A 19,423-nucleotide genomic window follows, 5' to 3' on the forward strand; every position below is an offset into this window, starting at 1 on the left:
TAGAGTTCCTTTGCGGATTAAAATCTTTATGTGGTTTATTCACAAGCAAGTTATTCTCACATAGGACAACCTTCTTAAGAGGCGATGGGTAGGAAACTCGCGGTGTTGTTTTTGTGCTCAGGGTGAGACAATACAACATTTATTTATTGATTGCCCACTTGCCAAGTTACTTTGGAGAACAATTCATATAGCCTTTAATATCAATGCTCCGGTAGATATTGTGTCTATGTTTGGGACGTGGTTAGCTGGGATTGAACAGAACATGGCAGCTCGTATTCGGATTGGAATATGCGCGCTATTATGGGCTATATGGAACTGCAGAAATGATATGATTTTTAACAGACGACACAACTTAACTTTTTTGCAGGTTATCTTCAGAGCTACAGTTTGGATCCGTACGTGGTCCTTACTCACTCTTATGGACTCCAGGGAGCCTTTGGTTACTGGGTGCAACCAATGGAAGATGGTGGCTCGGGGTATATTCAACCGGTTCGGATGGCGTTCGCATAATAGGATAGGAGTCTAGAGAGCTTATCCTTATTTTTATATTACCGTTTCGGTTGTCCTTGCCAGCTTGTATTTTTCCAGTTTTTGTTTTTTGTTTTTGCTCCGTTTGCGAGCTGTAAGACAATTATGATGCTACTTTCTGGATTTTAATAAAAGGGCCGTATGCATCATCATGATGCAGAGGCCGGGGGCATGCCTCCATTTCCCAAAAAAAAATGCAGATAAATCAAACAGAGATAATCGTCTCTAGAAAAAATAAATGGCACATCAACTAAGAGCTAAGTGTCCCCACAAACAAAAAGACTAAGAGCTAAGCTTAGTTTGTGCCTCTAAACTACAAAATCAGACAAATTTGATAGTCCACTTTCAATGTATATTTGGCTTATGAGCATAATAAAAAGAGTGTGATTGATTCCCGCAAAAGAAGTATAATGGATGATGTGCTGATGGATTGGTACATGTAGTGGATACACAAAAAATGTCGGAAACATACACAAAAGTGTTATAAAGGAAATAAATAAATATTACAAAAATAGAAGATCTGTATTTTTCATGGCATAGAGTAAAAGCCATAGAATTTGGATTAAATTAATCAGAATAGTAGTGGCAATGAAATTTAGAAAGATGCATTAAATATCTAGGATACTTTAAGATGAATAAATAAAGATAAAATAAAATGATTTTGAAAAAACAAGGAAAATCAATTACATCTCAAATTATTTATGGACCTTTATGAGTAATCTTGAGCTTTCTCACGTTCCCTACTTTTTGAATAGTATTTCGACTTTTCCCTCCTAAGTTTTCAATTTTGTATCCTAGAATTTCAATAGTTGCCCCTTCAACATTAGAATGTGTTTTTTCTATTGTCCTCGTGATTTTTATTCAGAGTTTCTAGTTTGGTTTTATATTTTATATATTTTTTCGATGTACTGGTCTTCAGTGGTTGATCTCGGCAAATATGATGAAAATCTTAGTCCTGCGCATCTTTAGTCGGACATGACGACGACGACACGAGGTCGTGTACCCCTTCCTGGAGGTGTTGTAGCGGGAGAAATCGACTTCGTCATATTTGTTTTACTCATCTCTCTTGTAATGGTTCTGTCGTGGTTGTTGTTGTTACGTAATCTTCTTAGTAATTAATTATAATGGTTGTGTGCATGGTGATGATGTGGAGGCCGGGTGTTTCAACCTCCTTTTCAAAAACAAAAGTTTTGTCATATTTTCATGAGCTGCGTTGTTTAACTGAAGTTAAAAGACCACATACCAGTATGTCAAGTACTAAAAGACAAGGATCAAAATTACCCGGTCTTATATAAGCTTAGAAACCAAGAATAAACTCACATTTCAATAGTAGCTGGGAGAGAAAAATACAACTTTCAAAAAACGGAGATAGGGGGAGAAGACGGAAGCACTGACGTTAGCAATCCCGCAACCGCCATTAGCTGCAGCCATAGGCCAAGTGCCATGTTCACTACTGTATCAGTTGAACTCGTCCAGTGATTTTTCTTCACGTGTCTCACTCTCACCAACCCACCGAGGGAATGCTGTCTATTGAGTGTTGAAGCTTAGGGTTGGTAGCACGTGCACGGCTAATTACTGTATTATTAGTACGTAAAATCTGTCTATAATACTACTACTATAAGTCTATAACCAAGCATGTCTTTGAGTCCTGGACATACGCAAGTAATTTTCAGTCAACAAAATGATCGCTGATAATAAGCGGAGTTGTTGGCAATCATTGACAATGTCAAACAACAACGCGCTCGTGCTCGTCAAACAAGTCAAATATAAACACAGAGTCGGAAAAACTATGCATGCTCGCATGCTGAATATTTCTTGACTTGTGTTTGGCTTTATGCCCTCGACTGGCGTAAATCGTGCCTCAGTTAGCCGGAAAGGGTTTTCGCTCATTGGGAAGAAACTGCATGGACATGTTGAATGGCTTTCGTAACAGAGACGTGTCTAAAGCCTAAAGGCAACAAGCTGTATGTGCGTGGAAAAGGCTGCGCATGTAGCTAGAGACCAAAGGCCACAGGAATTTTCCACGATATGGCTCGGTAAGTAGTTTCGCATGAGCACGGCCAAACGACATGCATGCATTCTCTCCTCCAAAAAATCGGCTATGCTGCCACCAAACTTCTTCAAAAAAAATTCTTCTTCTTCCCGGAAAAAAGAAATATATAACCTTTTTCCGATAGACTGGACCAGAAACAAGAATGTGCCATGTATGTATGCATCCGACTGACCCACCAACTATTTTTAGAGGCACATTTTTTTTGAGAAAAATCTCCATTCAAATCACGAATCAGTACAAAGTAGGTGACCCTTACAAGCACGCTGAAACGCAAACACAAAGGACCATGAACACCTAGAGTACCCTAAGACGACCATAACACAAGAAGATCTCCGGAGCCCTGTGTCATCATCCCTGAATCGTGAGAGAAGACCCCTGCAGCAGAAGGATCTGCAACCAGTCGCAAACAGGTCATCATCTTCGACCATGGTACAATTGCCGCCACGCTGCTTCCTCCTTTTTTGACACCAGCGCTGAGAGGGCATGGACATCAATCCGACACACCTGCAACAACCGCCGCCATCTTTGTCTTTGAGTACCACGAAAAGTGTCCCTTCCGGAAGGAAGAGAACTCGAGTCATCCGACCGGTCCAGCACCACGGCCGGGCCATCCGCCTGGGCAAAGCAGGAACTCCCACCAGCATCAGCGCAGAGGAAGGAGAAGAAGAACAACAGCAAATCATACCAACAAGGAAGAAGAAAGGTCTTCGTCTCCCTGCCTCCATCGTCCATCCGAGGATCCAAACGGCCAGTGCCGATGAACCTCCAACCACCATAGTCCGCGACCTCGACGAGATCCGGGGATCCCCAACACCGCTGGCTCCTAGACGAAGGCAAAAGCCTCACCTGACCGCGAATGGAGCCCGGAGAACCTTATTCCGACACGACACCACCGCAACGGTCTCGGCAGCGTCTCCCTCAACCCTAACCCTACCACACGCCCACCTAGTGAACAGACTTGAGGTTCCCCCTCCCTCCCGCCGCCGAAGCGGCCGACGAAGAGAGAGGGAACCGGCGGCGTCACCGGCGGCGCACAAGAAACCCCTAGTCGCCTCCTTGATCGCCTCCTGCGATCCAACTTTTCCGGGCGTGTTGTTTTTTAGAGGCACATTTTGACTCTGTGTGACCAACGACTTGACCCACCAACCTTTTCTCTCGCACGCACGCACGCCTGCGACGGTGTGCACGAGGATGACCGACGAGACCCAGACCCGAGAACGCTGGCCGTTCCTTCCGTTTTCGCTCCTCGTGGGTGGAACTGTCGGAGTGGAGGGCTAAAATGACGCGTCTGTACGTGCAATTTGGCTCGATCTGGACTCTGATCGAGTGATCCAGCAGCTCCCCCAAAGCAGCGTACAGAAATTGAACGGAAAACCAACCACATGCTGCTGCAGCTTGGGGCTCACTTGCCCACTCACTACTGCAGTCACAGTCGAGAGATGTCTCACGAACGACTGATCTTCAGTGCAAATTACAGACAGCAGCAGTGAAAATTCCTTGCAGTTACCGATGCAGATTACCCAAACTCCAATCTTTGAGAAGGAGAACATCAATTCCGCCTCAACAAAGAAGAAGAAGAAGAAGAGAGAAACATGAAGATGTAACCTTCGAAGAAATCATTCCATAGTTTCCAGTCAAGTGTGCCAAGTCAAGTGTGCACTGAGAAAGCGAGAATGGATCTTCACGCGGGGCCAGCGCACTGAACTGCTCGGGAATGACGATAGGTTCTACCCAACTAATTAATTCATAATGTCCGGAAAACAGCTTGAAAGCGTCAAATTGCATCAGAAAATACTGAAGCTCACGAGTTCAGTCAAAACCATATGACCTACTGCTACCCTGAATTTAAATAGAATATGTGGCGTTCATCGCACCCCGAAGAAAATACTAGTGAAAGGCCTATGGATCAATAGCAGCTAACAACTCCTAGTGGGCAGCAGAACCCCACTCGCATTTTGTGGAGAAACAATCCAAGCTACTCTGTCAAAGCAAGGACCGTGTAACTGTTCTCTAAGATTTCTTTTCTTGCAGTTTTATACTACTACTAGTAGATGGTGTAAGCAGCCGCCCCGCTTATTTTAAATGTTCCAATGTCGACAAAAGAACATGCTTACATTAGTACAAGTTGCATGTTCGGATCTCCAAGTACAGCGTTTCAGGCATCAATTAGGTAAAGCTACCTTCAGCAAAGCAGCCGACGCCACTCCAGTGCACCAATAGGAGAACACTATACTCGCTTTGATGAAGTAGGTTAACACACAGGCACATGATGCATGATTAACACTGAACGCTTGAGCATGCGAGTACACAATAAAATGGAGGTGAGCGCCGACATGGGCAAACACTCTGAAGCAAAGAAAGGAGGAACAACCATGTGCCTGTGCGTCTGCCTGCACAAACGGCCGAGCACCTGACGTTCAACTCGAAATGGAAGACAGTAGAGCAGCGTGCTCTGCCTCTCTTCCCCGCACCAACCATCTTGCGCACCCCGGCCAAGCGCAGCTGCCACGACGCCGCCACCGAGCGCCTGTGCGTAGTCACCACCCGGTCCGTGCGCTCCAACGGCCACTGGTGCACCCACCAATCCAGCGGTCAATCCCGCCTTCAGGTCCACATTCCACACCAACCCAACCCCCGTCCCACCCTGCCCAGCTGCGCTTCCTATTTAACCCGTCTTCTCCCTCCGTTCATCTCCAAGAAGAGCCTCACCTTCTTCTGCAGTTTGAGCTCCTCTTCAGCGCCACCGATCAATCCATCACCACTTCCAGAATTCATCCAGATACGCATACACCCGCCCGGCTTCTAGCTTACTTGCTTTAGCACTTCTTTGCATATCTCCATGGAGTGCGAGAACGGGCACGTTGCCGCCAACGGCGATGGCCTGTGTGTGGCGCAGCCGGCGCGGGCCGACCCGCTCAACTGGGGGAAGGCGGCGGAGGAGCTGTCCGGCAGCCACTTGGATGCCGTGAAGCGGATGGTCGAGGAGTACCGTAAGCCGGTGGTGACGATGGAGGGCGCCAGCCTGACCATTGCCATGGTCGCCGCGGTGGCTGCCGGCAGCGACACCAGGGTGGAGCTCGACGAGTCCGCTCGCGGCCGCGTCAAGGAGAGCAGCGACTGGGTCATGAACAGCATGATGAACGGCACCGACAGCTACGGTGTCACCACAGGCTTCGGCGCCACCTCTCACCGGAGGACCAAGGAGGGCGGCGCTCTCCAGAGGGAGCTCATCCGGTATGAATTAAACCACGAACAAATTATATTTCACATGTTGATCATCTCTGTCTCTGAGTTCTGGAAGACTTATTTTTTCGTGTGTTGCTTGTCTGTTCAGATTCCTTAACGCTGGAGCCTTCGGCAACGGCAGCGACGGCCACGTTCTGCCTGCTGCGGCGACGAGGGCAGCCATGCTCGTGCGTGTCAACACCCTGCTTCAGGGATATTCTGGCATCCGCTTCGAGATCCTCGAGACGATCGCCACGCTCCTCAACGCCAACGTGACACCATGCCTACCGCTTAGGGGCACTATCACCGCGTCTGGTGACCTGGTCCCGCTTTCCTATATTGCGGGACTGGTAACCGGCCGCCCAAACTCCATCGCCACGGCTCCGGATGGCACCAAGGTTAACGCGGTGGAGGCATTTAAGATTGCTGGCATCCAGCATGGCTTCTTCGAGTTGCAGCCCAAGGAAGGCCTTGCCATGGTGAACGGCACAGCAGTTGGCTCAGGGCTTGCATCCATGGTCCTTTTCGAGGCTAACATCCTTAGCCTCCTTGCAGAGGTCCTGTCGGCTGTCTTCTGTGAGGTCATGAACGGCAAGCCGGAGTACACCGACCACTTGACCCATAAGTTGAAGCACCACCCTGGGCAGATCGAGGCTGCCGCCATCATGGAGCACATACTTGAAGGCAGCTCCTACATGATGCTTGCTAAGAAGCTCGGCGAGCTCGACCCATTGATGAAGCCAAAGCAAGATAGATATGCACTCCGCACATCACCGCAGTGGCTCGGTCCTCAGATTGAGGTCATCCGTGCTGCCACCAAGTCCATTGAGCGAGAGATCAACTCCGTCAACGACAACCCACTCATCGACGTCTCTCGCGACAAGGCTATCCATGGTGGAAACTTCCAGGGCACACCAATCGGTGTGTCTATGGACAACACCAGGCTTGCCATTGCTGCGATTGGCAAGCTCATGTTTGCCCAATTCTCAGAGTTGGTGAACGACTTCTACAACAACGGTCTTCCTTCCAACCTCTCTGGTGGGCGCAACCCGAGCTTGGACTATGGCTTCAAGGGTGCCGAGATTGCCATGGCCTCGTACTGCTCCGAGCTCCAGTTCTTGGGCAACCCTGTGACCAACCATGTCCAGAGCGCAGAGCAGCACAACCAAGATGTCAACTCTCTTGGCCTCATCTCCTCAAGGAAGACTGCCGAGGCCATTGACATACTGAAGCTCATGTCCTCGACATTCTTGGTCGCGTTGTGCCAGGCTATCGACCTCCGCCACCTTGAGGAGAATGTCAAGAATGCCGTGAAGAGTTGTGTGAAGACTGTGGCTAGGAAGACACTGAGCACCAACAACAATGGTCATCTCCACAATGCGCGCTTCTGTGAGAAGGACTTGTTGCTCACAATCGACCGTGAGGCGGTGTTCGCTTACGCGGATGACCCCTGCAGCGCCAACTACCCACTGATGCAGAAGATGCGTGCAGTTCTCGTGGAGCATGCCTTGGCCAATGGTGAGGCTGAGCGCGATGCGGAGACATCAGTGTTTGCTAAACTTGCCATATTTGAACAGGAGCTCCGTGCAGTGCTTCCAAAGGAGGTCGAGGCTGCCCGAAGTGCCGTGGAGAACGGTACTGCTACACAACAAAACCGTATCACCGAATGTCGATCATACCCTCTCTACCGATTCGTGCGCAAGGAGCTTGGAACTGAGTATTTGACCGGGGAGAAGACTAGGTCTCCCGGTGAAGAGGTGGACAAGGTGTTCGTTGCTATGAACCAGGGCAAGCACATTGATGCACTACTTGAGTGTCTCAAGGGGTGGAACGGTGAGCCCCTACCTATCTGCTGAGGATCAAGAACTTGAAGAGAAGATAGAGTGCTTCAAAGTTCAGAAGGCTTCAGATATTCTTAGCTGATAAGTGATAATACTGTTTTTTCATTGGATTTTCTTAGAAGCCGATGTTTTGTAATGTTATTACAAAGCTACTAGGTTGTTGCCAAAAATTGCAATTGCATGCTTTGGTAGCGATAGGTAGCCAATAGAACTACTGTCATGTAAGTTAAAAAGGGTACAATATGTGATAAATATTCATGATAAATTTACTTGTCCCTTTTTTGAGATCAATGGTCTAGTGGTCTTGAGACAACTTGGAACAATGCAAAGAATCTATTGTGCTTTCTTAATTGCAAATAATCTATTGTTGGCATGTTATATGGTGTGTGGAAACGATGCATCAACATAGACCGCGGACAAGAAAGTTAAATTAGTTCCCAGATAATCACTAGTCAGTTATATCTCTATAGTGGCTGTTCCATCAACACGATGTGATGGCTTCTCTTCTTAGTCTTGTATCCACGTGTTGCTATTTACCAATTTGAGTCTACGATGTTATCCGATTTCACTTGGCGATACAAACATATTTTAGATAAATAAAGATTTTATTTCTTGTCGGCAGCAAAACCCAAATACTACCTCTATAAATAAATCCAAGACGTTTTAGAGACTTGACACATTTTATGATCAATCACCAGCTTTCTCCAATTCTCTACTTTTGAATAATAACTTGCCTTTTCCTTTTAAGTTTCATTTTTTATCCTAGAATTTCACTAGTTCCCAGTTCCCACTTTGATATTGAAAAATATATACTCTAACATCTTCATGTTTTTTCTCCTCATTTTTTAGTTTTTTACTTTAATACTCTATATATTTTCATCGTATTTCCATGAGTTGTGTTATTTAGCTGAAGTTAGAGACCACATAACAGTATGTCTATACTTCTAAAACAGAAAGATCAAAATTGTCTGGTGTTAGAGCATCTACAGCTGAGCATCCCAAACGCTCCTCAAACGCCCGGGCTGCCCGGTGACGAAATTTCGACCCAGCCGGGCGCCTCAAACGGGCCTCAAACGCCTGGGCTGACCGACACCCTTCATATCCAGCCCAAATATGGGGCGAATATGGGGGCGACCGGGCGTGCTCGGACGTGTCCGCCAACCCCGCTGCAGGTCGTAGGGGTCCCACCTGCAGCGACTGAAATTCCGTCCTCTCTCATCGGGGAACCAAAATTTTAGTCCCACATTGTCGGGCGAGGCGGAGGCCGACCGACTTAAATAGTCACGCCGGCGCACGCCGGCAAGCTTCTCTGTTGTTGTGTAGGTCTATCAATTATCGTTGCCTGAGCGCGATAACTTGACATTAGACTGCATTTCATTAGTAGATGATTGTTCGTCGAGTATCAAGTTCATCTCATTCATGCACGTCCATACCCCTACTACAATAACAATACATTTTTTATTTTGTTCATCGACTTTTTGTTGACAAATTATGATTCATAAAAAGCAGTACGAACATGATCGTTTCCCTAGTAAAGGAGATACACCCTAACTATGAATCTTCTATGTGATACATAAAATATTTATAGTGATAGTCTATCTTCTTTACAAAGGATCCAATAATGTGAGGAGCTTATCGCTTCTGCACGACCCGGCTATTCAAGCCGGTCGACTAGCTCATCATGCGGCGACGTGGACTAATATGGGTGTGAAAATCTTAACTATGAGCAATTATCGGTGTGTATTGACAGCCCAGCCGGCCTAAGACGGACGAGATGATCATCGTGCATGGCGCTGCATGTAATAGTTGTTTCAGAAATAGGGTATATGGTTGCAAATGGTCAATTTTGAGGCTTGCCCGGTGACTGTTCGCGGGCGCGTCCAGGCGCATCTGAGGACGTTTGAGGGGTCAGATTTTCAACTTGCAGCTGTAGATGCTCTTATAGCTTAGAAACCACAACCTGCAAAAAAATAACAACTTAGAAACCATTAATAAACTCAAATTTCAATAGTAATAACAGGGTCAAAAATGCATCTTTGAAAAAATGGAGATAGGAGGAGAAGACAGAAGCACCGACGTTAGCAATCCTACGGCCGCCATTAGTTGCAGCTGAAAGATAGAGGATGTCGCCTAGAGGGGGGGGTGAATAGGCGTTCTAAAATAATTACGGTAGAAGCTTGAACAAATACGAAATAAACCTAACGGTTAATTTGTCAAGCACAAAACCTACAACAACTAGGCTCACCTATGTGCACCAACAACTTATGCTAAGCAAGATAAGCAACTATGTGATAGCAAGATATATGACAAAGAACAATATGGCTATCACAGAGTAATGTGCATAAGTAAAAGGGCTCGGGTCAGAGATAACCGAGGCACTCGGAGACGACGATGTATCCCGAAGTTCACACCCTTGCGGATGCTAATCTCCGTTTGGAGCGGTGTGGAGGCACAATGCTCCCCAAGAAGCCACTAGGGCCACCGTAATCTCCTCACGTCCTCGCACAATGCAAGATGCCATGATTCCACTAAGGGACCCTTGAGGGCGGTCACCGAACCGTACAAACGGCGACCCTTGGGGGCGGTCACCGAACCCGTACACTTTGGCAACCCTTGGAGGCAGTCACCGGTACCCGTCAAATTGCTCGGGGCAATCTCCACAACCTAATTGGAGACCCCGACGCTTGCCCGGAGCTTTACACCATAATGATTGAGCTCCGAACACCACCAACCGTCTAGGGAGCCCAAGCACCCAAGAGGAACAAGCTCAAGGGTACGAAGCCCCCAAGAGTAATAAGCTTCTCAACTTGAAACTTCCACGTATCACCGTGGAGAACTCAACCCGATGCACAAATGCAATGGCAAGGGCACATGGAGTGCCCAAGTCCTTCTCTCTCAAATCCCACCAAAGCAACTAATGCTAGGGAGGAAAGTGAGAGGAAGAACAAGAAGGAGAACACAAAGATCTCCAAGATCTAGATCCAAGGGGTTCCCCTCACATAGAGGAGAAAGTGATTGGTGGAAGTGTGGATCTAGATATCCTCTCTCTTTTCCCTCAAAAACTAGCAAGAATCCATGGAGGGATTGAGAGTTAGCAAGCTCAAAGAAGGTCAACAATGGGGGCAAAACGAGCTCAAGAGATGGGGAACCATTGGGGAAGAAGACCCCCCTAAATAGGTCCCCACGAATCTGCCCGTTATGTGCAGAAAGACATAGGAGCGGTACAACCGCTATGAGCACCGGTACAATCGGTAACAGGCAATAAGCGGAACAACCGGCCCACAACCGCCCAACAACCGCACCACAACAGAAGCTAGTCCGGTGGTAGAGCGGTACATGGCCGGTACAACCTCTGGACCAATTTTGGAGCGGTATAACCACTCCAAACACCGGTTGTACCGGTCAACCGGTACAACCTCTCTATGGGGCGGTACAACCTCTTTATGTAAAACAGGCAATATCAAAACAGCCACAACATTCGCATACGAGCTCCGAATTTGATGAAACCAAGTTTGTTGGAAAGCTAGCAACAAGGGCTAACAAAATCTTGAAATAAATATCAATAAGAAGCAAATTAGAAAAGGCCCATAAGAAAAAGGTGAGAATCCTTCCTCGGATAATACCGGTAAAACCTCCAACACCGAAAACATCATAGAAGACGCATGCGAACTCCGTTTTTGATGAACTCAAGCTTGTCATCAAGATGACCATAAGCTCTAAGACTCACAAAGAGAAACAAACAAGAACCAAGAAACATGATGCAAGGATGCAATGGTTTGAGATCTCTACTAACGATACGATCAAGCTACCAACTTGAGAGCCCCCTTGATAGTACGACAAACAATCCTATAACCCGGTCTCCCAACTACCACCACGAGACCGGTAAAAGAGAAAACCTATCAAGGGCAAACCTTTGCCTTGCACATGGTCCACTTGAGCTAGATGATGACGATCTTGACTCCCTCAAGTTGGACCACCTTTCTTGATTGCATTGGCTCAATGAAGACTAGATGATTGCTCCCCCATAGTCCACTATGGGTGAGCCTCTCTTCGGCACATCTTCACAAGACCATTGACACCACAAAGGATGGAAAGATTCAAGCACTTGATCTCTTCGTGATGCTCCACTTGAACTTGCACACGGCAACCATGATGACGATCACCACTTGATGTCATCATTTCCATGGGTTGTATGATATCTTCCTCTTGACGCAAGCCCATGGACACGTACCTAACCCCACATAGAACTCTCACATAGACCATGGGTTAGTACACAAAGTGCAATGGACAATGCTCACCATACCATGGGATCACTTGATCCCTCTCGGTACATCTTCTACGCTTTGTGAGTTGATCAACTTGATTCACTCTTGACTTAGTCTTGATCAACCTTGAATCTTTCCAACTCTCTTCATTTGGATGATGTCTTGAAGGTAAACATGAATGATCACACAATCTTCTTCTTCAAGACATGCTTGCAATAAGCTCAACACTCACATGACCAATCTTTGGATAATTACTTAATAGCACCTTGGTCAACTCATAAACTCCTTGAAACCAACACATGGACTTCAAGAAAAGCCTATGGACAAAACCTTCAAATATAACTCAAGGCAACCATTAGTTCATAGAGATTGTCATCAATTACCAAAACCAAACATGGGGGCATCACATGTTCTTTCAATCTCCCCCATTTTGGTATTTGATGAAAATCACTTTCAAGAGAGTTTATATAAGGAATTATGCATCACCATGCAATGCAACAACCAATAGTGCATGCGAATGAGATGCAAATGCTAAGGAACAAAACCAAAGCAAGAGGAGACAACTCTCTAAACTTCTCCAGAAAACTCTCTGAAACTTCTCCCCCATTGGCATCGATTGCCAAAATGGGCTAAAAGCTTAGAAGGCCAATATAAAATGTGTTCCTCCATAAATTGTGTATTTATCAACAAGAGAGTGGAATGCAATACACATATCCAATGGTAAATACTTGGAGGAAGACAAACTATATTTAGGCCCAAAGATTGTAAAAGGAAGATATGCCACAAAGACATAATCAAAGAGAGAAACAAGCAATCAAGCAACCAAAAGATACCAATTGAAGCAAGCTATCAAAAGATACCAATTGAACCAACTAGGCCAATGATCCTACGAGCCACATGAATAAAGGATATTATGATAAGAGCAGAGCAGTGTTCTAAAGAAACTAGAGAAGCTCCCCATGATTTGTGCACATCAAGAATTTTTGTATTTGGATACAAAGTGCACAAAATAGGATCGTAGCTCCCCCAAGATCAATAGAACATCACGACAAGTGCAAGAGAGCAACGGAGTGTTCTAAAGACACTAGTGAAGCTCCCCGTGATCTGTGCACTCCTTAGAATATTTGCATTAGGATACCAAGTGCACAAAATAGGATCATCACTCCCCGAAAATCAATAGAAACTCACAACAAGTGCAAGTGAGCATGTAGGAAACAAAGTCTTGCAGCAAACAAATGGTTGAGCAACATATAAAAGAGGCAACTTAAGAGTAGGCTCAACCAAAATGATGTGTGTGAGTCATGGCAAAGCACTTGAGAAGACTAATGTAAGGGTGAGCATTAAGCATCAACATAGTCTTGAAAAGTGGAGATACAAGGTGCATGACATGTCCTTCCCACACACACCAGGCAAAAGTGATCACAAGCACACTAAATATGCAAAAAGAATAACCAACACTTGTGATAACCCATTGTGAAGATAGAAAGTGAAAGCCTCATCAAGACGAGGGATACCAATTAAAAAACCTCATCAAGACAAGCATGAAGAAAATGATCTTCACCACACAAGAGTGCAACAAGATGTAACGAGATAAGACCCGCACTCAAGGCACACACTTACACGGAGCCACCAAAGAAATAACATGAGAAAGAAATGATGGACGTGAAAGAAAGGGATATCAACTAGAGATGTACCTTCTCTCAAGTGTATAAGATTCTAGGTAGATGAAAATCAAGATGATATCAATCCACAAAGAAGGATATACACATGAAATAGTTACAAAAAGGAAAGAACAAGATATCCACAAGGAAGTCATAAATATACCAATAAGAAATTTGCTTGAGAGCATAGCACATGGCTAGATATGGTCTTATTGTATATAAATGAATTCCAACCACACGAACATCAAAGACATCACAACTAGCAACAAGAGATCATTGTTGGGATGCTTTGAGAAAGGAAACAAGTATCACAAGAAAGAATGAATAACATGCCATGATACAACCTACACAAGGTTGATGCAAGAAATGTGTGCATGAAGTAGATGATGATACTTGTTACCGAGATACCATTGGAAGGATATAGTAGATACCAATTGAAGGTAGATAGTAGTTCATTGATGATCCTAGCTTGACTATAGTAAGCACATGGTGACAACACCTTCCTTGTGAGTGAGACGAGCATCCAATGCATCTCCAATTGTTCCTAGAACAAAAACACAAACAAAATGGTACCAAAACTCATTGGGACCAAAGAGTTAGAAACACCAATACATAGGACAAACTCCACATAAATATGTGCACATAGATAGGAAATAGAATTTCATGCACATCTCATCCAATTTGAGACTTGGTGGAGTTTCCCTTATATAATGGGTCAAAGAAAGAAAGCATGCCAAAGAAAATACATGAAGGATATATGCATGCTCAAGACTTTCAAGGACCGAAACCAAATAAAAAGAAATACCAAGTGAAAAAAAGATACCAAATGAATAAATCATCACTTGGAGGATGTCCATAAAAGATACATCAAGGAATGAGATATCCATTGATACACTCAAAAAGAAAGATGTCAAACTCCCAAAAGAGAGAATGGTTCCAAACAAACCAAGCCCTCTACAAAGTTTCATGATGGCACAAAGTACCAAAAAGAAACGGCTTTCCTTCCACAACCACACACTTGATAAGGATCACAAGATGAGTGTTTTATAGAGAATATGATAGCTCCCCCAAGACTAGTGCATTATAGAGAATTTGAATTTGAATACAAAATGCACGAGGTGGGATCACCACTTTCACTATATCTAGAAAACATTAGACAAGGTCAAGAAATTAACAAGATCCACAAGTGGTATGGAATACAATGGGAGTTGACACAATCCTAGGCAAGAGATAAAGCAAATAAAAGCAAAGGCCAACGTAAAGATGATCAATAATTTCTACCACACATAAGTGAGTACCAATTGTCAAAAGACAAGAAGTATTTGGGAATAATTCCCGGTGGTAGATAACAAGGATATCTGACATCATCTTCACACCAAACAAAAAGCAAATTGTAACTTCTAGAGCTAACATGCCACCTAGGAACAAGATAATTTACAATATCAATTTGTGATGCCCCCGATTCAATCGTACACTAATCATGCACGCAAATGTGTACGATCAAGATCAGGGACTCACGGGAAGATATCACAACACAACTCTAAAACATAAATAAGTCATACAAGCATCATAATACAAGCCAGGGGCCTCGAGGGCTCGAATACAAGTGCTCGATTATAGACGAGTCAGCGGAAGCAACAATATCTGAGTACAGACATAAGTTAAACAAGTTTGCCTTAAGAAGGCTAGCACAAACTGGAATACAAATCGAAAGAGGCGCAGGCCTCCTGCCTGGGATCCTCCTAACTACTCCTGGTCGTCATCAGCGGGCTGCACGTAGTAGTAGGCACCTCCAGCGTAGTAGGAGTCGTCGTCGAAGGTGGCGTCTGGCTCCTGGACTCCAGCATCTGGTTGCGACAACCAGAAAGAAAGGAAAGGGGGAAAAAGGGGGGAGAAAGCAACCGTGAGTACTCATCCAAAGTACTCGCAAGCAAGGAACTACACTACATATGCATGGGTATATGTGTAAGGAGGCCATATCACTGGACTGAACTGCAGAATGCCAGAATAAGAGGGGGATAGCTAATCCTGTCGAAGACTACGCTTCTGGCAGCCTCCGTCTTGCAGCATGTAGGAGAGAGTAGATCGAAGTCCTCCAAGTAGCATCTCCAAGTAGCATCTCCAAGAGCATCGCATAGCATAATCCTACCCGGCGATCCTCTCCTCGTCGCCCTGTGGAAAAGCGATCACCGGGTTGTCTGTGGAACTTGGAAGGGTGTGTTTTACTAAGTATCCGGTTCTAGTTGTCATAAGGTCAAGGTACAACTCCAAGTCGTCCTGTTACCGAAGATCACGTCTATTCGAATAGATTAACTTCCCTACAGGGGTGCACCAACTTACCCAACACGCTTGATCCCATTTGGCCGGACACACTTTCCTGGGTCATGCCCGGCCTCGGAAGATCAACACGTCGCAGCCCCACTTAGGCAAAACAGAGAGGCCAGCACGCCGGTCTAAACCTAAGCGCACAGGGGTCTGGGCCCATCGCCCATAGCACCCCTGCACGTTGCGAGGGCGGCCGGAAGCAGACCTAGCCTAGCAGGCGTTCCAGTCCAATCCGGCGCGCGCCGCTCCGTCGCTGACGTCTGAAGTGCTTCGGCTGATACCACGACGTCGGGATACCCATAACTACTCCCACGTAGATGGTTAGTGCGTATAGGCTCGTAGCCGACTTAGATCAAATACCAAGATCTCGTTAAGTGTGTTAAGTATCCGTGAACGCCGAACAGGGCCAGGCCCACCTCTCACCCAGGTAGTCTCAACCTGTCCTGTCGCTCCGCCACAAAGTAACAGTCGGGGACCGTCGGGAACCCATGCCCACCTCTACCGGGATGGAGCCACCTGTCCTTTCAGCCCCCATCTTCGAACAGTATCACAGGTAATGTAACAGTGTAAAGTATATTGCCCGTGATCACCTCCCGAAGTGATCACAACCCAGTAGTATAGCATGGCAGACGGACAAGAGTGTAGGGCCACTGATGGAACACTAGCATCCTATACTAAGCAGTAGGATAGCAGGTAAAGGTAACAACAGTAGTAGCAAGGACAGGCTATGCAGCAGTATAGGATTAACTGAAAGCAGTAACATGCTACACTACTCTAATGCAAGCAGTATAGAGAAGATTAGGCGATATCTGGTGATCAAAGGGGGGGCTTGCCTGGTTGCTCTGGCAAGAGAGAGGGGTCGTCGGTGATGTAGTCGACCACAGGGGCATCAGCATCGTCACGGGGTCTACCGGAGAGAAGAGGGGGGGAGAAACAGTAAATACATAGCAAGCAAGTGCATAACAGGACAACAAGCAGAGCTAGACGTGTTCTAACGCGGTAGTAGGTGATACCGACGAAGGGGGAAAGCATCCGGGAAAGTATTCCCGGTGTTTCGTGTTTTCGGACAGATGAACCGGAGGGAGGAAGTTGCGTGTTTTATATGTTAGGGGTGTGTGGTGGACGAACGGGCTGCGTATCCGGAATCGTCTCGTCGTTCTGAGCAACTTTCATGTACAAAGTTTTTCCATCCGAGCTACGGTTTATTTTATATTAATTTTAAAAGATTTAATTCATTTTTAGGATTTATTTTATTATTTAAATTCAACATTATCCAGAACAGTGCACGCTGACATCAGCATGACGTCAGTAGTCAACAGAGGCGTTGACTAGTCAACTGACGTGTGGGTCCCGGCTGTCATTGACTGTTAACTAACCTAACAGATTAATTAACTAAACTTAGTGATTAGGTTAACCTACCAGGATTAATTAAGTTAATTAATTCTTTAATTAATTAATTAATTAATTTTTTAATTATTTACTTATCTATTTTTTTATTATTATTATTTTCGTTCTGGGCGTGGGCCCCGTTTGTCATAGGCCCATAGGGGCCTTAGCGGTTACGGGTGTGTGGGCGCGCGCCCGAGTGGGCGCAGCGGGCGTGGCCGACAGGGGCGCACCCGACTGGGGCGAGCCCAGGCGCTGGGGATCGGGTGAGGCCATCGGCGCGGCCGCCGGCTCCCACGGCGCCGTCCAGCAGAAGCGGCGGAGGTGTGGAACCGGAACAGGAGGCGGCACGTCGAGGCGGGCGCAGATGGCCGGCAGGGTGGCCGCGAGCCATGTGCAGAGGAGGCGGGGATGGCCGGAGCGGTGCACGGAGAGGGAAGGCGAGGCCGGGGCAGAGCCAGGCGCGCGCCGGGGCACCGTTCAGGCGCAGCGCAGGGAGGAGGAGGTGAGGACGGGGTCGGTCAGCGCGTGGAGGCGCGTGGGGCTGTAACAGCTGCAGCAAGCGCAGGGGGGGGGCGAGGGGAGCACGGGCTACGGCGACGAGTGGCACGACCACATGAGCAGAGAGGAATGGAGGACGTGCGGTGGAGCTCACAGGGGTTCGTAGGGGACAAGGCAGCATGCTCGGGGAGGAGGTTGAAGATGACGGCGACGTGGCAGCGGCGGGGTGGCACCGGCGGTGTGGTGGCGGCGGAGGGCGGTGCTGCTCGAGGGGAGGTGCCGTTGCGGCGACGGCGGGGTCGAGGCAGAGGAGCTCCGGTGAGGTTGCCCCCGACAAACGGCGATGGCGGGGAGGTCCTCTAAGCGGTGGCAATGCGTCACCGGCGACGAGCACGTCAGCGGCGGGGACTAGCGTCGAGCCCCGATCCAGATCTGGATCGGGGGGGGGGGGGGCGAACGAGTGGGGGGGGAGTGGTGGTCGTGGGGCTAGGGTTCGGTGCCCCCAGTCGGTATAGGGAGTGAGGGGTGTGGGGCGGTTGGGCCGGCCCGTTCGTGCGGCGGAGGCCAGCTGGGCCACTTGGCCCAGGGGGGAGGGGTTCTGTTGTTTCCGTTTTGTTTTGTTTTCCTTTCATTTGTTTATTTTTTTATTTATTTTCCTTTCTGTTTTATTCAAATTAAAATATTTATGTATTTTCTAAAAATGTGTTTACTTCACCATAATTATCTATGCAATATTTGACACGGTCCGAACATTTTTATTTTAATGTCTGAAAACTTTTATTATTTACCAAACTTTGAATTTGATTTGGACCGGTTTTGATCTAATGATAGATTAGTAGCGGTAACCGTGGTGACGTGGCACCATTAGCGTGGGATCACTGTAGCTTAATTATCCGGGCGTCACACAATTCTAGGTGACAATATCTCAAATATACACATTTTCTAGGCTAGTAATATACACATATCATATTACTCCCCCCATAATGTGATACCAATTAAAGATAAACAAGAGGCAAAATAACGATCCAACACGAGATAATTAATGGACAATATAGAATTTGAATTTCTCATGAGAAGACATACCACATAGCGATTAGATAATCTTGAAATATCAATACTAGATGGTATTACTCATGTACACACATATATAGGATTGTGAGGTGCACAAAGCACATCACTCCCCCATAATGGGATATTCCATTAATCTCTCACAAGAGCCAACTAAGAAAAGAACAAGATGCAAAAAGGCTCAATGCATGACACACACGTACATGATGTGCAAACCAACACACATACTTGATTGCTCAAGATAATCAAGTTGGAAGCACAACATATACAGACACATGCAAGGAACAAAACCAAACATGCAAAGGGGTAAGTAACTATCAATGTAAACACTTTAAGCACGAGTTACCGCATGGAGAAACATTGGATATAAGATAGAAACTTGATAATTCAAATAACTTGGCTTGAGACAATTAGAATGATGAATTCCCCTTAATTCTTCATAAAGTAGACAAGTCTCCAATGCCCTCCAACAACACCTATTGATCAAGTTTGAGCTTGTTGGTCCCCAACCAAGTTGGGTCCTAAGAGGTTAGTCACAATAGGCTTGGCTACCCAAATGGTTCTCTTCTT

The 19,423-nt window shown here is 46.3% G+C and overlaps 1 protein-coding gene across 1 annotated transcript; it reads left to right on the plus strand.

Annotated features, from left to right (window-relative positions):
- Window positions 1-5,267: 5,267 nt before the first annotated feature.
- On the plus strand, window positions 5,268-7,938 carry LOC123046102 (phenylalanine ammonia-lyase-like). The gene is made up of 2 exons (XM_044469389.1): window positions 5,268-5,815; window positions 5,916-7,938. The coding sequence occupies exons 1-2, from the start codon at window positions 5,421-5,423 to the stop codon at window positions 7,660-7,662; spliced, it is 2,142 nt and encodes a 713-aa protein (XP_044325324.1). The 5' UTR covers window positions 5,268-5,420; the 3' UTR covers window positions 7,663-7,938.
- Window positions 7,939-19,423: the final 11,485 nt, after the last annotated feature.

This window comes from Triticum aestivum, chromosome 2B, assembly GCF_018294505.1.
Source record: "Triticum aestivum cultivar Chinese Spring chromosome 2B, IWGSC CS RefSeq v2.1, whole genome shotgun sequence".
In the NCBI taxonomy this organism is placed as follows: domain Eukaryota; kingdom Viridiplantae; phylum Streptophyta; class Magnoliopsida; order Poales; family Poaceae; genus Triticum; species Triticum aestivum.